At 36.6% G+C, this 21,446-nt stretch overlaps 1 protein-coding gene across 1 annotated transcript; it reads left to right on the top strand.

The window, feature by feature from the left end:
• Window positions 1-455: 455 nt before the first annotated feature.
• Window positions 456-20,849, top strand: LOC139699865 (protein C-mannosyl-transferase DPY19L1). Its single transcript, XM_071598290.1, has 14 exons — window positions 456-694; window positions 928-1,040; window positions 1,159-1,296; window positions 4,149-4,363; window positions 4,619-4,676; window positions 5,802-5,921; window positions 7,489-7,641; window positions 7,779-8,120; window positions 9,962-10,179; window positions 11,225-11,375; window positions 15,775-15,886; window positions 18,078-18,240; window positions 18,595-18,720; window positions 19,601-20,849. Exons 1-14 carry the CDS (start codon window positions 520-522, stop codon window positions 19,836-19,838), a joined length of 2,322 nt encoding a protein of 773 aa, XP_071454391.1. The 5' UTR covers window positions 456-519; the 3' UTR covers window positions 19,839-20,849.
• The last annotated feature ends 597 nt before the right edge of the window (window positions 20,850-21,446 follow it).

Raw genomic sequence — 21,446 nt, forward strand, 5'->3', positions numbered from 1 at the left:
AATAACATTGGAGAGTAAAATTGTTTCAAAGAATTTTACTTTGAAGTAAACAAAATAAAATTGATGGTCACTCTTCGTAACGATTTTAATTCATAATTTATTTCTCATTCGTCTTATGTCATTAATCTAGAAGAAATAACATACCAAAACATACTAATATGAAGGATGTAAATCTTAAACCTCAGCAGCACAGTTTCATAAATATTGACTAATTGATAAAAATCATCATTTGAAATTGACCATGAAATGTAGACAGATGGCATTACGTAATGAGTGGTTATGTAAAATTATAGCAATGTAACCACCGCAAGCACATTGGAGAAATCTACCCTTTAATACGCTACACCCCCGAAAGTGTATTCAAACTTGCAAGCAAGGTCCCGCCCAAAAGCAAGATTGAACTCAGTTTACCGGACAACCTACAGATGTCACTATTGGTCTCGAGGAAACAAACGTGTTGTTGAGTGCGGCTCCGCCGATGTTGTTCAGTTGAAAAATGAATGAACGGAGAATTTTAAGATGGTTGTGAAAATAACTAACAATGCTGAGAAAAAGAAAGTAGTTGGCGCCATGGTGAAAAAAGAAAAAAACTCTAAAAATGTCAACTCGACCAAGAAGAAACCGGAGGGTGAAAGACAGGCCGTATCGAATCCGGAAAGAAGCGTTTATTATTCTCTAGCTATTGTTTTCCTAGGTAATATATTGTCCATTAATACATTATATACAATTACGTTTCTCTTTCTCAAATATTTTCTCTGCGGTACGTTAAGCTTGATCTACCTCAGAAGCATTCATTTCGACCAGCTGCATAGACAGCAAACATATTGCCATTAGCTTCATTTTCTATTTTAATTAATGAAAATCCCTGTTTCGCTTGGATTGACTTGATTGGAATATATTGGTTGATCCTTAAATATTTCATTTCAGCTTTCGGGTTTTCTTGTTTGAGTATTTACCATGTATCCACTATGTTTGAAAATGACCGGCATTTTTCGCATTTATCCACACTGGAAAGGGAGATGACTTTTAGAACGGAAATGGTCTGTGTTTTCACTCGCAAAAATATCTCATTGAATACTATTGCTTATTTTTAATAGAAAAACTTCCAAAAAATTTAATTGATTCAAATAGTGACCCTTAAATAATTTTATGTTGCAGGGACTTTATTACTTCTACTACAAGACCATCGTAGAAGCGCCGACTATTTTCGATGGTTTATACTCCATTATAAATAATAATGTGACCGAATATCCTCTTGTCATCAACACCTTGAAGAGATTTAATATACACCCTGAGGTAAGTAAATTTTCATTCATATTTAACATAACTTGATGGGGGTAACTATATGCATTAAATACTTCAGCTATTTAGAAGGCTACCAGAATTATATTAATCATAGCGGCTGTCCTCAAGGTAGAATTCATTTCCGTGTCATATTACCTAGGTTACAGTTCTCAGTTTGATGGACTGACTAGCTTGTTTTGGCACTGTGAACCATTACAAATAGCTGCTATAAATCTTTGGGGTGTTTTGATCTCATTTGATACTTCTATCGGCTACCTTCGATATATCTTTGTAATTTTTTACTTTCATGTATATCATTATACGCTTTATGTTATTCAATGAGGTGTAAAGTACATGCATAAGTAGAATCCATATCTGTCTTTAATAAGTTTGAGACTTTTGTTCGTGACATGACTTGATATTTATTCTTTTAGAATCCCTTCATGACTTATACTAGCCTGCAATATTCTTGTGTTCTTAGAGTATTAGACTTTCTTCCCCTTTTTCGTTATTTTCCACCACAAAATATCATAGACTTTTTCGCCTTCATAATCTGTCACAAGTAGGAAAATCTATTTTAAACAATGGAATAGGTGGGCTTCATTTTATGGTTTATCTCAAACATTGAAGTACTTCAGGGAGAACCATAACTTGGATTTCTATTATGCCTTAAAACATTATGAATTTTACTTGCTGTTTACATTCTTGTAGCTAGCATGCCACATCTCCCTTCGCAGGCTGTTTAATGTTGCTTATTCCAAAAATATCTGGACCCACTCATTCTTTGCAACTTCACCGTCTACTGGGCTATTCACTCTCTCCAAGCTTCATATTGATATAACTTTTAAGGTTGTAACATCAAAATGTTTGCACCTAGCTGATATCTCCTTCTTCTTAGTAGCTGGAACTGGAGCAGAGGACTAGTTTACTTCTAGGATATATTTATCATGAATTTCCATTACAATATTTATCTATAAAGTTTATATAATATATATGTGTGTGTGTGGGTCGCGTTAGTCCAGTGGATAGATCATTCGACTACTGACCGGAGGTCCTGGGTTCGATTCCCAGGCAGGGCACTCTGGGCACCCGCAGCTCCACCCAAGCAATGTGATTTTTCGGGTACCATGTCTTCCTGGGAAACCATAACCAGCACAGGGAAGGGAACTGGCTCCCCTACCCTGATGTGTGAATTTTCGCATGCCGTATAGAGCTTAGTACTGGGTGAACTCTACCATCACCTACCAAACCGACCTTCGGGTTGATTACTGTGTTTTTGGTTTATATGTTGATTAGCACGTACTTTTCTATTGAATTTTACTCATTGTGTACAATCTTATAGCTAGCATGATACCCACATCTCCCTTCATTGATTGGTGCATACTTCTCTTTAGAATATATTATGGTTTCCTGACACCTTTAACATCGCTGTAATACAGTCATCAAAGTATGCTACTGTGGGTCTGAGAAAGATGAATATTAGAATGTTGAGGTTTTTAAAACTTATGGTCTTTACCTTAACTCATATGGAGTAGTGCTAACCCCTCCTCCAAGTCATTGGCATCTTGTAGAAATTTGACTAATTTTTTTGGTCTCCTAACTGAAGAACAGGTCCCCATATTCCCCAAAGAGCACAACTGCTCATTCATGGAGTACATTCTTTTGTATGTAGCTACCCTCATATAACTTTAGTTTTTTTTGTGATCAACAATCTAGTAATTAGTTCTTCAAGTTCATCCTTGGCCTTTCTCTCTCATTCCTCCCTTTTCTGTGTGTCATCCGTAGGTGATCTGCAGTGAGGTATTGTGCTTCAGAGCATATCCAATCAGTTTCATCTGTCTAATGGTGTCCTCCATATGCTTTTCTCATTGTCTCATATTAAGAGTGATTCTTAATTTGTGCCTTAATTATTTTATTTTTATCAATCCATCAGAAGAACCACATTCCCATTGCCTCCTATCTTCTTTTCTCTGCTCCTCTGGACGTTTTGGTGATTTCAAAACTAATATATACGTAAAGTCCCCCGTGTATACGTATATATTTATTTTACTATTTCTGTTCATTTAATGGTTATAATTATTAAATTTGATGGTTCGTGTTATAAGCATGTATTAATATGATTCCGATATCTGTTTATTTTCTAGTGATTAAAAGTTTAAAATGAAATCTGTAGTGTGTATAAATATACACATATTACATATTAATTTTTCAATATAATCATATTTTTGAAGATGGACGTGGGTTCTATACTTTGGGTTGCGTTCATAGCTTTCAACATCCAACTTTCACATCCATGGAAATGTTTTATTCTAAAACAGTGGACTACTTGGGTTGGTGTTAAGTTTTTGATGAATCCAGAAATTACACATTACTACTGTATTCCTGAGCCCTTACAAACATAACACAATATATCCTTTAAATCCATACTGGGTACAACTCAATCTTAAGTTCTAAATGTTTTCTACCTTGCCTTCCCAGCATTCTTCCCTCTATTTATCAGTCTTCAACATCCCATTGCGTCTCAGTGTATATCCTGCATCCATTTGTCCTGCCTTCTTCCAATTTCTATCAACAACCCTCTCTCTTCCCCTACCATGCCTAGAGCTTCATCATTTTGCTTTCATTTCCATGTGTTGTGTTTATGCCATTCTTCTCCCAACCCTCTCCTCAAAAGTCACCAATGTATGCTTATTTTCTTACCTGAAATAACTAAAACTGTAAATTATGTGCATTAAGTTCAATGATTTTCTTCTCTTAACGTGTTGGTGTGGTTGCTTTCTACTGTACCTAATTATTTTTCATTCTTTGTGATTCACCGAATCTTGCATGATTGGGTGCTAATTAAATTCTGTTTCCTGTTTCAGCTCTTTCTGGGATTTCTTTATCGAGGATTTGATCACTTGTGCACTTCCCTTGGCATAGAGAACAAGCAGTGTTGGCAAGTCGAGAGAGGTGGTGGTCTACCACCGGTACTTAGTTGTGAGGGGATGGGTGACCCGGCATACTTCTATCTCACTGGTGTGTGGTTCATGGCTGGGCTTTGTGTTGCTACACTCTTCATCTTTGGTGTTCACCTGAGGTAAAAATAGTGACTCTATTCTATGTGAGGACCCCATTTATTGTTCACTAATGTGTAAAGCCAATTTACTTCTGCATAATAATTGATTTTTTTTATCAACAATGTTCATTTCAATTATAATTCATTCTTGTTTCATCAACTTCAATCTCGTCCGCCCAATCCTTTTGTTTTAAGAATTATGTAATGTATTCTTTTTCAATAAAAATTTCCAATTGTTAAATTGTTTGATAAAAATTGATATTTTTGCATTTTCAGCGATTCTATATTGGGAGGTTTTCTGGCAGTGGTGTGCTACTTTTACAACCATGGCGAGGTAAGAATGTGATTCGTATTTATGATTCATTTTTCTGAATGTTCAAAACAGGGTTTTGAACATCCAAAACAACCAACATTTTTACAAACGTTAAAACTCGTAAATTGAGTTTTAATTTGAGAAAAGACTAGTTAAAACATTGGGAAATAAACACTTAATGAGACATAATATCCAACTGAAAAGCTGCTCATTGACTTGTCTATTCCTTGTGGCCAATCCTTAGATAAAATTAATTTCCAGAACCTGAGCTAGTCTACTTTCTTTAATTAGATTGTCATTGATCATTTTCAATCTGAAGATTGGTTTGCTTCTCTTCTTCAATCTTTATTATCTTCTCCACTAGTCTCTCTGGCAAATACTCCAATTTCTATAATTCACTACATTAAGTTTCAAAGAAAAAAACAAATCTCATTAATCAGAGTCTAAGGTTAAAATATACTTTGCATGGTCAGTAAGAAATCTAGAGCTAACGATGCCCCTCATTACGAAGAAAAGCAACCAATCTTTTGTTTACTCTCCTTGACTACTTGGTGTACTGATAATGTCACTAATTTTGTGCTTTCAATAAAAATAATGTGCCAATTATGCTTTCGTATGTATTTCATCCCTCAATAAATTCTAATAAGTGACGGGAGATGCCACAACAGTGACTTATAGTGGAGTCATCTACTAAATGCACACGACAATGATACAGTTTCAAAGTCTGAAAATCATTGAAAACTTCCAAAGTTCCAGAGCATAAGAGGACACATCTGTAGCTTAACTGGCTTAAGCTAAACATCAAGGGATTGGGATTTGAATCCTGGTTAAGAGGAATTATTTTTCCACAAAATTCATGCTTTTTGTAATCCTTCATAAAATAATTTATTGCACACAAATTGTGCTAGTCATTCACAAACGCTTAAATCAGAAAGTTGAACGTCAAAGTTAAACATTGAATTATTCTTTTTTGAAAAAAAAGAAGGATGGCTTCTGACTTGAAATGTGGTGAATCATATTTGTTGTGAATAACCGAAACCTTTGGTTGTTTCACATAGTAATTCATTGAAACAGACAGCAGAAGTGTCATAATAAAAAATGGTTATATTCTCTTTTGAATTTCCTGTATTAATTCTTGCATTTCAGTGCACAAGAGTTCAATGGACTCCACCCCTCAGAGAAAGTTTCTGCTATCCATTGCTCCTCATGCAAATGCTTCAAGTGACCATATGCCTAAAGAATAATGCAGAGCCATCTGTTAAGCACGTGAGTGATAAATTTGGACACTCCTAAGTTACAATTGAATTACTAACATGTAAAAAGTATTCATTATGATAAATTAAAATCAATAGGTAAATTACTTCATCTCATTTAGTTAGCTGACCATGGTTTTGGCACGATTAGTCTTGATGGAGGCACAAAGACCGTGGTCAGCTAAATAAAGGAAGTGCAAAATTTTCACCTATTGATCTGAATTTATCACAAAGATGCGTTAAATATTTGCACAGAGTTAACAACTTGAACCATTTTACATGTAAATTAAATCTGGTGGGTGATGTACAGTATGTATTTGTATTACGAATTTAGCCCAAATTATATTGTGTTATGTGAAATTCATTTGTTAGATCATATGTGTAACATTGATTCTTACTTTGAGGAACTGAGTCTTTTGCTCGGAAAAAATCTACTGGTCTTCACCTAACAATGATTCATGGTTTTCATCTCAAACTCCTTAGACCTAACCCCTTCTCGTCAATATTATGCATCTTTTAAGGTAATCTAGCATTTAAGATAGGTTTTGGATGGACACAACTACCGAATAAATCCTAACTAAACAGAATACAGCATCCTACTCTACAATAAGTCCCTCTTCATCACTGTGTACTTCCTTCCTCCCTTCATCCCGTCCAACATCACTATTCTATTCTTGCCCTTTCCTTGTTTGCCTAACATTCTCCCCTCTATTACAGTCCTCAATGTCCCATTGCTGATCACTATGCTTTTCATCCATTTTTTCTGCCTCCTTAGGATTTCTCCCAACAATCTCTTCACCTCACCCTCTAGCACTTTTTTGTTTGTTTTCCCTTCCGTCCATTTTACCTTCTCCACACCCACATTTCAAAAGCCTCCAATCTAAGTCTATCCTCCTACTTCAGTGACCATGTTTCCTTGCCGTACATGACAATGCTCCAAATCAAAGTTTTCACAAGCCTTTTCTTAACATCCTTACTTAACGTTCCTGCCATCCACTCCCTCCTCCCTGTGAAAGCCTCTTTGCCTGGCGCAATTCTTCACCTTACGTCCCTACTACTTTGACCGTTTTGGTCCAAAACACTTCCAAGATACGTAAATTGTGCCACATGCTCTAGTTTTTGCCCTCCTATTTTAATGTTAAACTTAGCTTTTGTCTTTCTGGAAACTCGCATAGCCTTTGTTTTATTTATATTGATTCTCATCCCGTATCTATTGCACAGAATTTCCTATTCACTCAGCAATGCTTGCAACCCCTTGTCTGACTGACAAACTAGAGTTTGGTCAGCAGCAAACCTAACTGATAATATTATGCATGCATAGCAATTATTTTGCAATTCATTTGTAATATTAATTTTTAATATGTTAAGAACTTTGGTATCTTCTGCATCATACCACCCACAAAATCACACGTAAACAAAAATAAATTGAAAAAAAATCTATTTGCATGCCAATAACCTAAATTGCATGTCAAAATCTCAAATACGATTTTGGTGAAAAATAGTATCGTTTCAATGAAGTGTAGCACATGTAAATTAAAAAAAAAAGGTATTTTCACCATAATCCAATCTGTTCTTTTCAGATCATTACTATAGCAGTGTCTACTGTCGCTTGTTTGATAACATGGCAGTTTGCTCAGTTTGTCCTGACTACACAGGCTATTATCCTATTCATCATGTACCTTGTCGGAATAATTAATCACCACCATATTCTTGTCTACACCTTGGGAATGGCCGTAAGTACAACAAACTTTGTGTAACGAAATCAATGTTTTTCTCATTGCAAAAATATAAAATGATATTCCCTTTTCAATTTGTCTCCTAATCATTGGGGTGTGTTGTGTGTTTCATTGTCCACTATGTTCCTTTGAAGGTTGGGATTCAGCACTCGATTGCGCTCCTATGTGGAAATGAGTTGCTTGCCTTCTCATTTCTTGTTTGCCTTCTCGCTCCAATTCTAATCTTCACGGTTGGAGCGGAGCGCCTTCAGTTCCATTACGAGCAGAAAGCCAAGAAGCTGAAAGCAGCTCAGCATGAGGGCTCTGAGACGTCTCCTCAGAATGCGCAAACCCCCGAACCTGAAGATAATGCCAAGCCAAAGAGGATGTCTGTTGAGATGATGATTACTCGCCTGCTGGTCGGACTTCCAGCGACAATATTTTCAGCACTCTACACCAAGGATAGACTTTCAAAAATAATGGGGACTGAAGATGATGTAAGTAAGAGGTTTTGTATTCAGGAACTACTTTTGGGCTCAAAGGCTATTCAATATTTTTAAAAATCTTAATCCTAGAATTGGTTTACTGCGGCATACAGCTTTCCATTGTACTATATTTGAATGCAAGACGATGCTGTATATTCTAGGGAGAATTATGTGGTGGTTTCCCATTGCCTTACACATCACAGTGTCCAATGCCATGCATTTTTAACTTTCCACTCTCGCCGGCAGCTGTGGCAGCTGATACCGGGCCAACCTACTCAGTCTGCACCACCAGTGCCGAATGGTGACATTGTTGCCTTTCACCATAGGTTCAGGGGTCTACTTTTTCTCGTTGTCTCATTCCAAAGTGCCACTATTGTGGTTTTTCTGTTAATTTTTGGTTGCATCATTCTGAAAAACCTTTAAACTGGTGGAAACTGATGGAAATTTTTTCTAAGCCAAAAAATTTCCATCAGTTACGGGACTCGAACTAGCGACCTTCGGCTCGGCAGACAAGCTACCTCTGGTCTACCCCGGCCTATTCAATATATTTGAAAGTATTATCGTGCGAAATAAATACTAGAAACATGAGTGTGTCATAGAAGGTGCTGATTCAGTGCTCTATGTTACTATCAATTTTGTAATATTACTGTTAGTCTCCTGTTTAAGGTAGGCTTCGGATGAACACAGACTGAACATCACTACAATTCAAAGGTTTGGGTAACTAGAAACAATCTGACATCTGAAACTACAATGAACTCTTTCTACTCTACAGTTTAAGGTGTGTTTAGGATGTTTCTGGCTGGGTTTGTGGGAGGGGAGCCTCAGGAAAGGCTGGAGGCCAATGGCAGTTGGCTCCCAGCCTTTACGGAGAGCAGATCATTCGTTTGTGAAATCTCTATAACATGAGTTCATCATGCTCCATCATGAACTGTTTATTGAATCAGTGTTATGCCATTAAATTTTGCGTGAAACGATGAAAAACCAGGAAAGAGACTTATCGCATGCTCAAGGGGTTGTTTTTGAGTGGCACAAGTTGTTTTGGGAGGGTAGAGAAGATATTGAAGATGCCGAATGTTCAGGACACTCTTCAACCTCAAAGAGTGATGAATATCTTGCAAGACTGAAGGCTTTGTTGGATAGGGTTCACAGATTAAGTGTTTACAAGGTTTCTCATAAACTTGGTACCTCTAAAAGGGATGTGCATTGACTTGTGATCGAAAACATTTGCATGAGAAAGGTGTGTGCAAAGTTGGTGCTGCAAGTGATCTCGGACGAACAAAAGGAAACTCGCGCACAGATCTGCCAAGAGCATCTTGACCATGCCACTGCCACCCTGACATAGCCTCACCAAACTTCTTCCTCTTCCCCTGCCTCAAATCCGAGCTGAAAGGACATCACCATGGCTTGGCGGAAGTGGTAAAACAGGCCAATGACGAGGGAGCTTAGCAGTATTCTGGGCACCACCTTCCATAAGGCGTACGAGGCATGGAAAACCTGCTGACAGGGGTGTGTGGATGCACAAGGGTGCTACTTCAAAGACTTTTGAGTGAATGCATCAATTCTGGCAATAATATCTTTTGCAATCAACTCAGTCCTACTACTTTTGGGACAGACCTCGTAGCTACAAATAGGAGCAAAAAATTTAATTATGCATGTATGCTTAAGGTCTTGAGATTAAAAAAATCAAGACAATTATGAAAACATTTATTAAGAGCCTAAGGGTGCAATAATGTAAAACTGCAGTCACCAAAGAATGTTCTTGGTCAGATAAGCAATATCTTTACTCTTACAAGGGTTCTCAAGGGATTAATTCTTCTGTCACTATAGCTTTTGTGTTTTTCTTTTGACAACAGGCGCATATATTTGACCTTCTCCGCTCCAAGTTCACTACTTTCAAAAATTTCCACACGATGCTTTACACTTGCTCGCCCGAGTTCGACTTCTTGGGATTCGATACAATAGAGAAGATCATGTGGACGTTATTGCTTCCAGCTGCCTTCCTCTCTGCTGTGGGCATCATTGTCCGAGGACTTCGCCTTACTTTTGCCAAAACTCGAAGTGAACGCAAAAGGTAAGCAACTTCTTTCAATATCTTCAGCATGGATAGCTCTTTGTGAAAAAATTTCCAATTTGAAGACTTGTGTTACAAGTTAAAATAATGTAGATTCAAGGGACAATTTTAAATACAGATCAAAAACAGTTTCCCCTTCTCAGTTTGGATTTTGTAGTCCTATGAACTCAGTTCATTACGTTACTTACTTGTGACAAATCATTTCCAGCTTCTTAATGAACAAATTTCATGACAGATTAATATACAAAGTGACTTTGGAGAGGAAAGGGCACCGATAGAAGTAATGTTTTTGTTTAGTTTAATTTATCATAGATTTTAGCGTCAACTATCAATACCCTGAACGACTGCATGAAGCCAAATGCATTTCTCCTGAATTAATCCTTCCTCAGTGTCAACTAAACACTTACGTAGAATTGGCTCTTACACTGCGTAAATTTCAATGTAATGCATAATGCATTTTATCTGTAAACTTGGAAAAAAGTGATTGTTGCTTAAAATCATTGTAAGTATAAATGCAAAACTCTGATAGACAAAGGGGTTGCAAATTGTATTAATATTTCTCTAACTCTCTCTTTTCTTATTCACAGATATTTTCTTAAAATATTGAAACTATTTAAAAGAACAAAGACTATTTGATATTGTTGTCACTTTTGGCATTTGGAATTTTTTCTGGTAACACCTAGGCATGTTTCCTTTTGAAAAAAGAATTGTAATTTTCTTTTTTCTTGAAGAAGTTGTCTGGTATATTAAATTGCACTCATTACTTTGAAATGGATCAAAGGAGTTTAAATCAAGTTTGAGGTTAAAGTTACTCAATTCTAGAGAACCTATGCCCCAAGGTATCTATCTACATCTACATCAATACCCTGCAAGCCACCAAAAAGGTGTGTGGCAGGGGGGCATGTGAATGTGCAGGCCTATGTACTTGGATAAATTTATCTAGTGGTCACATCAAAATATTTTGCTCATTTACATGTATGTAGTATCTATTTTCATTTGGCATTAATTTAATTACTATTGCATATGTATGAATGTTGCACTCTAGGTATAAATGGTCCGAGATCTGGGAACCTGATGTCGTGTACAACCTCTGTCAGCTGTGTGTCTTTGCGGTGATGGCCCTGATGGTCATGAGGTTGAAACTTTTCTTCACCCCTCACCTCTGCCTCATGACTTCCCTTCTTGCCTCAAGAAAGGTTTGTTGCATGTCGCTTCGACATCATTACCTTGGCGAATATTTTGAAAAAGAGTGCACATTAAAGCATTTAAGTCAATACTATGACTCTAAAGCTGATGGACATTAAGAGTGCTAAGAAATTTATCATGTGCATGTATACTTATGTATCATTGTATGGTTGTGTAGGCTGTTCCCGTCCAAAAAATATAATTTAACTGCTAAAATGCAAATAATAATGTACTTAGGGTGGGTGAAGGTTTCGTACCTTTTGTTGCATGTTTTACAAATGTTCTCCCTATCTTCAATCCAAGAAAAAATGTAATTTCTAGTCAACCATGTAGACTTTATGAAATTGAATTGGATGAAGTCATACCATGTCAACCAAGCCATGAAACCACCCTACCCAGAATTCCATAAAATTTCCTTTGCAACAACCCTCATTTAGGACAGACACTCTGTTAAACTATAGCCTCATGCACGAAACGATTTCTGATATATGTGTTTTTGAAGTTAAAATAAAAAAAACCTTAGTCGACACGAAGTGTAGTGCAACGGCACTTTGTGTTGACTGTAGGTATTTTATTATTAACTCTATTGAAACTATGTTCCTTCATAAAGCATTGAGTGTGAATCTCAGAAATGCCTTTCTTTCTCCTCATAAAGAATCATTGCCGCAGGAATACATTAACGTGTGCAAAAAATACAACATGTTGTTATATTATGTTAACTAACACACACATATATATGTATATATATATATATATATATATATATATATATATACATACATGGATATTTATATACCTGTATATATATAAAATCAGAACTTTAACGGTGATATAAGCAAGAAGTTTAGGTCCCCTATATTTGTAAGCACATATTGGGTATATATTGAAGTAGAATCATTATTTAATTCTCATTTGTGAATAATGAGAACATTTTACATCTTTTGATAAAGAAAAAAATAATAGCATCGAGGAAATCATAATTTTGCTTTATCATGCATACGTTGGGTGAAAAGAGGAGAATCCTTGTTCATGTTCCCCTTCGTTTTCCAATTTATGACTTTTCTTTTTTTGTCCATTTAATTTCTTTTTGTAGTAATTCAATCAGTACCAGTTATATACGAGGGTCATCCGGAAAGTAGTACCCGTTCGTGAAATAAAAAGACAAAAGTAAATATTAACAAACATAAAAAATTTTATTTGAAAGAGGATACTTTAAACTACTTCTCAACATAATCTCCAAGCAAATTAAGGCATTTGTCATAACGTGTGACAAGTTTCTGTATTCCTGCTGCATAGTCCTTCGCCGCCAGCTCATTGAGATACGCGAGGGACCCATCTTGCACAAATTTTTGCATAATGCAGATGGTGTTTAACAATTTCATGAACAATTGTTCGAGAAACATTGGGAAAATGCTCACAGATGTCATCAATTGTGACGCGCCGATCGTTCCTCACGAATTCGTCAACTGAGCTCACCAGTTGGTCTGTAATGACAGACGGTCTCTCCGAACGCTCATCGTCGTGTGTGTTCCCCCTCCCCATGTTGAAGTTGCGACACCACCGCCGAACAGACGACTCGTCCATTACATTGTCTCCATACACCTCCTTTAATTGGCGATGAATATCACATGGGCGAACGTTTCTTGCATTGAGGAATTTAATCACTGCCCTCACTTCACAACTGGCGGCGTTCTCAATTTTTTTAAACATTGTAAACAATCACAGAAACAACACAGGCAATGCTAGCGTCACGCAACTTGGCTCAGAGAAGGCAGACAAGCCACTGAAGCTATCTGACCTCGTCCAGCGGCTACTCGCGTCGTCAGCACTTCATGCGGCACGAACGGGTACTACTTTCCGGATGACCCTCGTAGTTGCACTCTATTAGTGAAAAGCTTCAATTCAGATCAGAAAAACAATGCTTTGCCATATCTAATTCAACTTCCTTATTAAACTTGGAAACACCTATGATTCACGAAAGATACTCCTGATAAACATTTTACGATGGTGGTCCCATAAGTACCCGGCCTGACCTAAAGATGGCGGTAGTTGTTTGAAAAATATCACTGTATTAGAAAGTAGGCAATCTATAAACCATATGTTTCAATTTTGAAGATGCCAGGTTGTTTAATATTTGTTTAGCAGCCATGAATAGTGAACGTTTTCAGTGAATTTGTGAAAATGGAGAATATTGATCATCATTATGTGACACAATACTTTTATTTGAAAGGCCTCAACCCCACCAATATAAAAGCTGAACTGGATTCTACTCTGGGTGAGTCTGCTTCTTTGTTTACGACAGTAAAATATTAGGTAGCAGAGTTTAAACAAGGCTGTACAAGCTATCAAGACAAGCATCGCATTGGTCGGCCAAACGAGGTGACGAAATGATGAAGAAAATCCACGAAGTGATACTGGATGATCGTCGACTGAAAGTTAGTGAGCTTGCAGACATAGTAGGCATTTTAAAAAGTTTCATGAAGACTTTTTTTTTCAATTGAGTGTTTAGCCAAGTTTCGCAGCAATAAAGCCGAATTTTTGTGCCGTTTCATAACCATGGATGAAACATGGGTCCATTACTTGACACCCGAGATTAAAGAACAATCAAAAAAATGGATTCATAAGGGAGAACTGCCTCCAAAGAAGGCGAAGACCGTTTCATCTGCAGGCAAGGTCATGGCGGCGATTTTTTGGGATACACATGGGATAATTTTCATTGGCTATCTTGAAAAAGGAAAAACTATCAACAGTAAGTATTATGCGAACTTATTGCAATGTTTGAGCGAAGAAATCAAGCAGTAGCGGCCGCATTGGGCTGAGAAGAAAGTGCTGTTTCATCAAGAAAATGCACCAGCTCACAAATCCGTTATTGCGATGGCCAAAATTAATGAATTAAAGGTTTGAATTGCTACCTTGTGCACCCTATTCACAAGATTTAGCCAGCTCAGATTATTTTCTGTTCGCAAACTTGAAAAAATGGCTCGGTGGTCAAAGATTTACCAACCGTGAAGAAGTGATGTCGGCAGGTAATAGCTATTTTGAGGATCAAGACAGTTCTTATTATAAAAAGGGTGTCAAACTTATTTAACATTGCTGGAAAATGTGTACAGAGCTGGAAGGAGATAATGTTGAAAGTTACATACATTTTTTTCCAAAATTTTTTTGTTTCCTTTGTTAGGTCAGGTTTTTCTGGGACCGCCCTCGTCAAAATGATGATTAATATGTTAGCACAAAGTTATCACAGTAAAAAGGTCATTCATATTTTACTTGTGTGGTTTATATTTTAATCTGACAGAAAAATTGTGAGTTCCTTGTTTGGCTAGATAATCAGAGTAATACAATACATTTTTCAAGAAAAAAAATTAAAATTAAGAGACTGGTAAACATAACATGCAGATTGAGATAATGCTCATGAAATAGAAGTCCAGGAAAATTATTGGGAACAACCTGGACAGAAGGAAAACTTTGGAAGATTGAAGGAAATCTCCTGTCGCTAACATCTTTTATTCCATTTTTTTATGTCCTGAAAAACTGTCACGCCATTACTCTCTTTTAGTAATGAAAATGTCTTAAAAATGCACTAATCTGAAGCCCAAAATTGTTTTATTTAACAATGATTGATGAAATTAAATTTAAAATACTTCGCCTTTCCACATAAACCACTTTTATTACTCATTACCTCGAGTTCTGAAAACCAACAAAATGGAACCGAGGTCCTATTCCATTATTCCATGCACACAGTATTCAGGCGACCAACGGCCTGCTTTGAGCACTCTAATTTGTTCAAAGTAAACGTGCCGGCCCACCAAGGCACTCGGTGAAGAGGACCAAAGAAGGATAACGGAGCCTCGCGGACCCCACCGGCAGGACGTCCGGACCGGCCAGTTGAGCACCGACAAGCGGCGAACCGACCATCCGAGACACACCTCCGACTACGAGCTTTTTAACCGCAACAACTTTAATATACGCTATTGGAGCTGGAATTAAAAGCTCGTAGTTGGAGGTGTGTCTCGGACGGTCGGTTCGCCGCTTGTCGGTGCTCAACTGGCCGGTCCGGACGTCCTGCCGGTGGGGTCCGCAAGGCTCCGTTATCCTTCTTTGGTCCTCTTCACCGAGTGCCTTGGTGGGCCGGCACGTTTACTTTGAACAAATTAGAGTGCTCAAAGCAGGCCGTTGGTCGCCTGAATACTGTGTGCATGGAATAATGGAATAGGACCTCGGTTCCATTTTGTTGGTTTTCAGAACTCGAGGTAATGAGTAATAAAAGTGGTTTATGTGGAAAGGCCAAGTATTTTAAATTTAATTTCAATATGAAGAATTTCCACCAAGTGACGCCAGAAACTGTTTCATTTAATGATTGATGAAGTTAATAGTTGTGATGGAATGTGACACTTTCTTTTTTAATTTCAGTATTGGCCGTGCATTCGAAACGTTGAGGTCCACTGGGCACTGATAGCTGTTTTGATGAGTGGCATGAGTGCTCAAGGGATCAAGAATATTGCTGAACAAAGGAATATTATTGGTAAGCATGCTAATTAATTATACTCATGTTTCAAAGAGCAACTAATTCCAATTTTATTCTATTGCTAAGCATTCTCTCAAAAGCTCTTACCGTCCATGAATCAGAAAATGATATAGTCACTCACAGTTTTGTACAGTACAGATGCAGTTCAACAACACAACCCAATTTGACCTTTGCTTATGCGGTGCAAACACAACAGAAGAACTATCCACTGTCATGCTGATGGTGAAAAAAAACTTCCCAGAAAACCAGGAATTGATATGATAAATCATGAAAAATTAGTATAGTTGGATGGGAAATTAAGATATAGTCATAGTGAGGTGATTAAATGTAATCCCTAATCATTCAGTTGATGATTTGGGAATAATTTTGGATCAATGGGTGAAGGTGGACCCTAGATTGAAATCTGATTTATATTTTTTCAGCATTCTTTGTAATTAGTTGGCACACAGAAACTTCATTGGCTCATTGAAACTTCATTGAGATTGTGGTAGTGAAGAAACCTTTTACATTGATATAGTTTTAAAGTTCTTTTCAAAAGCCTTTATGCAAATGAAGTAGGACTAGGTTTGTGCTATCTTTTGAGTGTAACCTCGTACATATTTATTACTTTGCATTCACTGACTAAACTACCTTACAGCCGACTGACATATCCCAGGAAGTTAGTAGAAGATGGAAGTTAAAAGAGGAAGATTCTTGGCATTCTTGGATAAACTCAGTCAAACAATAAATTTAAAGCAGGGTCCAAATATATTACGAATGACTTAAATGATGAATTCCAGCAAGAACTAATAATGTAATGTTACTAAAGTAATTTAGACTTGAATTATTGAACAAATCAATCGCTGTAAAAAGATAACATGATGGGGTAAAAATCAAGAATGTTGTCGGCTGTGTATTATGCATTACAGAGATTGGAAAATGAATAGGAGACATTTAAAATGGGACAATGAATAGGATAATGGTATTGATGCAAGTGAAAAAAACTGAATTTCATCAGTGATCTGCTCAAAATCATAAAAATAATTACAGTATTTCATTGTCGTCATACTTGTTGTACATCGCATTAATTCATGTAGTTAAGTTTGTACAGCCTCTATTAAATGCAAAAATTTGAAGAGCCTTAATATTGTAAACGATGATTACCCTATGCAATAATCATATTTTCATTGATGTATTTTCCTCAGAGCAGCCTCATGCTGATTAAAATACATAATAATTCCTCCCTCGACCATTTCTTCTCAATTCTGCTTTTAAGTTTAAAAAAAAATTTATCTTCAAGCCTGAGAAATATGTTTTCTCAGCCTACACTAATATCCTTATAGTACCTTCAAATGGTCAATGAAATGTGAGTTAAAAAAGCAAAAGTGACTTTGAAAGTCATTCATGTTTTCAAAACTTGAAAATGTGCAACTGCCACATAGTAATTGCTATCGAATAACTAGAGATGAATATGCTGTGACTTTGATGGCAGAAGCGGTTAATGGTTTGGGATTTTAATCAATGGATTCAGATGAAAGATTACCTGCTAGCCCCAAGTGCACAGGTGGCATTGGTGTCATATACACTTTGGTCATTTGGTTTTTGGCAAGAGTGGCATGTTTGGATTGTAGGAGAACTGAGAATTTTCCTCAGAAAAAAGTAAAAGTAAGAGCCCCTTGGACATGTCCTGTCATCAGTCAGAATGGACAGGAAGCACCTGAACTAATGGGTTCAATACTGTGTCAAGTAAACATTTTTCTCAATTTTCAAAATTTCTATTTCCTGTAAACTTCAATTGGTTGAATATTTCAAAACAAAAAGAGCTAATTACATTTTAAAAGTTGTATTAAAAGAATCCAATTTTTTATCATCATCATAATCAATATTTCAATTCTAAGGTTTACTGCAACCCTCCATTTTTCTCTCTTCAGTGTTAATTCCCTCTCGCACCTCGACAGCTAAGAGTATCTTTCCCTGTTGAGTAAACGAAACTGCCATATTCAAGTTAAGACAAAACCAACAATCTGTGTATTTTCCACATTGTGGTAATGTCAGTACCCCATGAGATGAGACTGTAGAAGTGTAATAAATTTAAATCTTTTCAATTGAAGTATTAAAAAAATTAGGACCGATCCAAGCATTAACACTTTTGAGATTTCGTAATGCAAATCCTACCCCACAGTTTCAATTTCACCCTATTTGCCACCAGGCGAGTACAGCAATGTCCCACTCGAGGAGCTGGTTGAGTGGGTTCGCACAGAGACACACCCACAGGCATCATTCGCTGGCCCCATGCCCGTCATGGCCAACCTCCTGCTGTCCACCGGAAGACCCATTGTCAACCACCCGCACTATGAAGATGCTGGGTTGAGGTAATTGCAGCTCCTAAGTTTTCCCTGCCCTATTTTCATTCAGAAAGGGAGGAAGGGGGAGGAGACGAAAACTTCTAATTCTGTCAATTCAACATCGAAACAACAAATTGTCAAAAATTTAATTTGACCTTATTAGAGCAAAACCAAGTCCCTTTATCATATTATTTGCCTGTCTAGTTAGTCCTTAAAAAAAAGATGTTAAATCAAAGTGTAATGGCAGAGGTAATTTATTTTTGGAAATAAACCTGATATGTTGCTGAGATTTATGAAAGTACAAGATTTCATACAAGCTAATTTTCTTTCTTCTTCATGTGGGACTGTAGTAATCAATGTATTATTTTATTTTCATTTCAGGGAGAGAACCAAGAAGGTTTACTCTGTTTTCAGTCGAAAGACTATTCCTGTTGTGTACAAGACGCTTCTCCTTATGAAAGTTGATTATGTGGTGCTGGAAGAATCTTGGTGTTTTGGTGCTAGCAAGTAAGTGTGATTTTTTTGTATTTCTTGGGTCACGAATCTATAAATGCACTTGCAATTTGTGCATCTGGTAGATTCTTGAGCAACATATCTACATACTTTTATCGCAGTTCATGTGACGAATATTTTTATTTCTCGGCAAGTTTTGGAATTATGTTTAGGGGGCCTTCACCAAAATTCCTAAAGAAATTTCCATTGAAAAAGATAAAAAATGACAGCATGTCATATCCATTAGGTGATGAGATTTTATGTTAATTGAATGAAGAATACAATGTATCTTTTCACTGTCCTTTATTCACGCACAACTAGTTGAAACGCTCAAGCGTGATTATCAGGTACAAATTAATGTACCTGATGATGACAGGAACAATTGAGATTTTATGTATTGATTTGTGTGAATTCGAAGTCTGTGAAATTCAAGGTTTCACTTTATCCTATACACATTTGGAGGAGTTTCGTGAATTTTGAATCTTTATACATTTGCTCTTTTAATTAACTGCATTATTTGTGTTTACAGCTTCTCAATTCATTTTGCTCGTGTTCTATGACTTTGCCAATGGGAAATTGAATTGCTGAACAGTAGCGAGAGTAATTTAAAGAAACTTTGGGATATGCCACAAATAACTTTTTTTGATGGATTCATCTGCGATGTGCATCACAATGGAACAATTTTCAAAGTGTGATAATCATTTACCTTGATCCCGGTCAAGGCGAAGACTTTTAAACTTTGAAAATTGTAGCATAGTTAGCTAGAGGTTCGAATCATTGATATGCATGGTATTGATGAGATTATCATGCCAAAGGTCATTTCAACAGGCATTGGAGTGCTGGGAATGGCAGGTATCATTTCTCTTATTTACGTTTCTTTGTGATTGACTTGCAGAAGTGGATGCAGTATGACTGACATATGGGACGTGGAGGACCCTGACTCCAAAAATCGACCTCCAGTGTGCCCAGTGCTGTTCCGTCTGGTTCCCGACCCGTACCCATTCAGGAGAGTCTTCGTCAATGATGACTATGCAGTCCTGCAAGTCTCTAAGTCTGATCCACACAAGTTAGAGGTGAAGACATCGCGCTACGTCGAGTTAGTGTCCCCTCCATTGAAGGAGTATGGACAGTAAAGGAGATCTCTCAGACTCGAGGGAAATTTCTGCATAGTAACGGCATTCCTTTTGAATTCACATTTGTATCTCAGTTGTGACATTATGTTCGCATTGCAAGCTACTACGAGGCAAACGATGTACGTCATTTGAATTCTTAATTTTTTGTTTAGATTTTTACGAGTTTCTTTTTAAAAAGCTCCTAATTTCAATTTTGTTTTTTTTGTATTTTTATTAAGCCAGTAATTCATACCAGTGTGATAACATATCTTTGTGATGTACTCCTGTTGCCTACATTAATGTTTTTCGACATAATTGATATGTGAGCAGGGTGACTATTTATAGCTCCATGTTTTGTCACTCTTACTCCAGCGACTTGATACAGATTGACAAGAAAAATACTCTATTTGTGATCATATACATATATATATATATATGTGCTGAGGTTGCATCAGATTCATTTCACAGTCACACTGTGACTTGAGTAGAAAAAGAGTTCCGATAGGGTATAAAACTATACGATACTTAGAAGTAATCTGGATGGTGGCAGTTACATTTCAGTTTGAATAAAATAGCATTCATTTTCATAATATCTCCCAATCTGTTTCAAAGGCATGTGGAGAGAGTGAGAGTGAATGAATTCATATGAATTTGATGTTTCAATGCCAAGTGCATGGGACAGACCAAAGGTGCAATTAATGTGTACATTTTGAATGTTTCCACTCGACCGAAACACTCTTGATTACTTATATGAATGGAAGGCTTCCCATTCATGTACACGGTAGGTACTTAGAGAGTAGTTATTTATTTTTGTTCAAATCTCAAGTTTTAAAAAAGTTGGAGTGTTGACTAACAAAGTCAAGAGAATACTTTGTTACATTAAATGACTTTTTAATAGATTTCAAGCCTTCTAGGCAGTGCAACAGGCACATTTCAAGTCATTCATGTTTCAGAAAAAAGTGCTGTAAATAAATGTATTTTATGTAATGATATTTATTGTCCCTTTATATTAAAGGAAATGTTTGAAAATAATCAAGTTGTCATTATTAGTACATGTACCACCTCTAAGTAATGAGATGAGTTGCATGAAATAAGAATTGCCAAGCTTTGGAATTAGTTTGCCGAGACCTGTGTGTGTCACTGGTTCTGATGCTTGAAATTTGACTCTTGATAAGTTGCTTTTTCACTAAAATATTTGTTTTCTCGATTTCTGAATGCGTGGAACTTAAAGGAAGAACTCTGACAGTTATCTGATATGAATACATCACCATACTTTTTTGAGTTGAAGAATAAAGTAACATTGAATGCTGTTTATCAGTTCGGAAAATGAAGGCTATCCCAATCATAAATACACAGTACTAAATGAGCCAGGACCCACAGGGTGGTTAACCCTTTCGCCTCGGTGAAGATACCTTTTCACCCTCTCTGTGTTGTGCTATGATACTTTGAAATTTTATAAAAATTATATCAGTCAAAATAAATTAATAAAAATTTTCCATTAAATAAACAGTGAATCTAAATCATTTTTGTAAATTAAGGAATGAGACTATTTAAAAAAATTGTTTCATTCAAATAGAATTATAATTTTATATTTTCCTCCTAAAAATAACTTCCTTCTGAAGCCACAGA

The sequence above is a fragment of the Hetaerina americana genome, unplaced genomic scaffold (assembly GCF_022747635.1).
Source record: "Hetaerina americana unplaced genomic scaffold, ioHetAmer1.1.p SCAF_95, whole genome shotgun sequence".
Classification (NCBI taxonomy): domain Eukaryota; kingdom Metazoa; phylum Arthropoda; class Insecta; order Odonata; family Calopterygidae; genus Hetaerina; species Hetaerina americana.

What these genes read in the sequence shown, in the direction of transcription:
- LOC139699865 (XM_071598290.1), top strand. Translation starts at nt 520, where the DNA reads ATGGTTGTGAAAATAACTAACAATGCTGAGAAAAAGAAAGTAGTTGGC. An exon ending in ACTTTTACAACCATGGCGAG is followed by an intron (nt 4,677 to 5,801) that starts GTAAGAATGTGA and finishes CTTGCATTTCAG; the next exon opens with TGCACAAGAGTTCAATGGAC. An exon ending in CAGAGCCATCTGTTAAGCAC is followed by an intron (nt 5,922 to 7,488) that starts GTGAGTGATAAA and finishes TGTTCTTTTCAG; the next exon opens with ATCATTACTATAGCAGTGTC.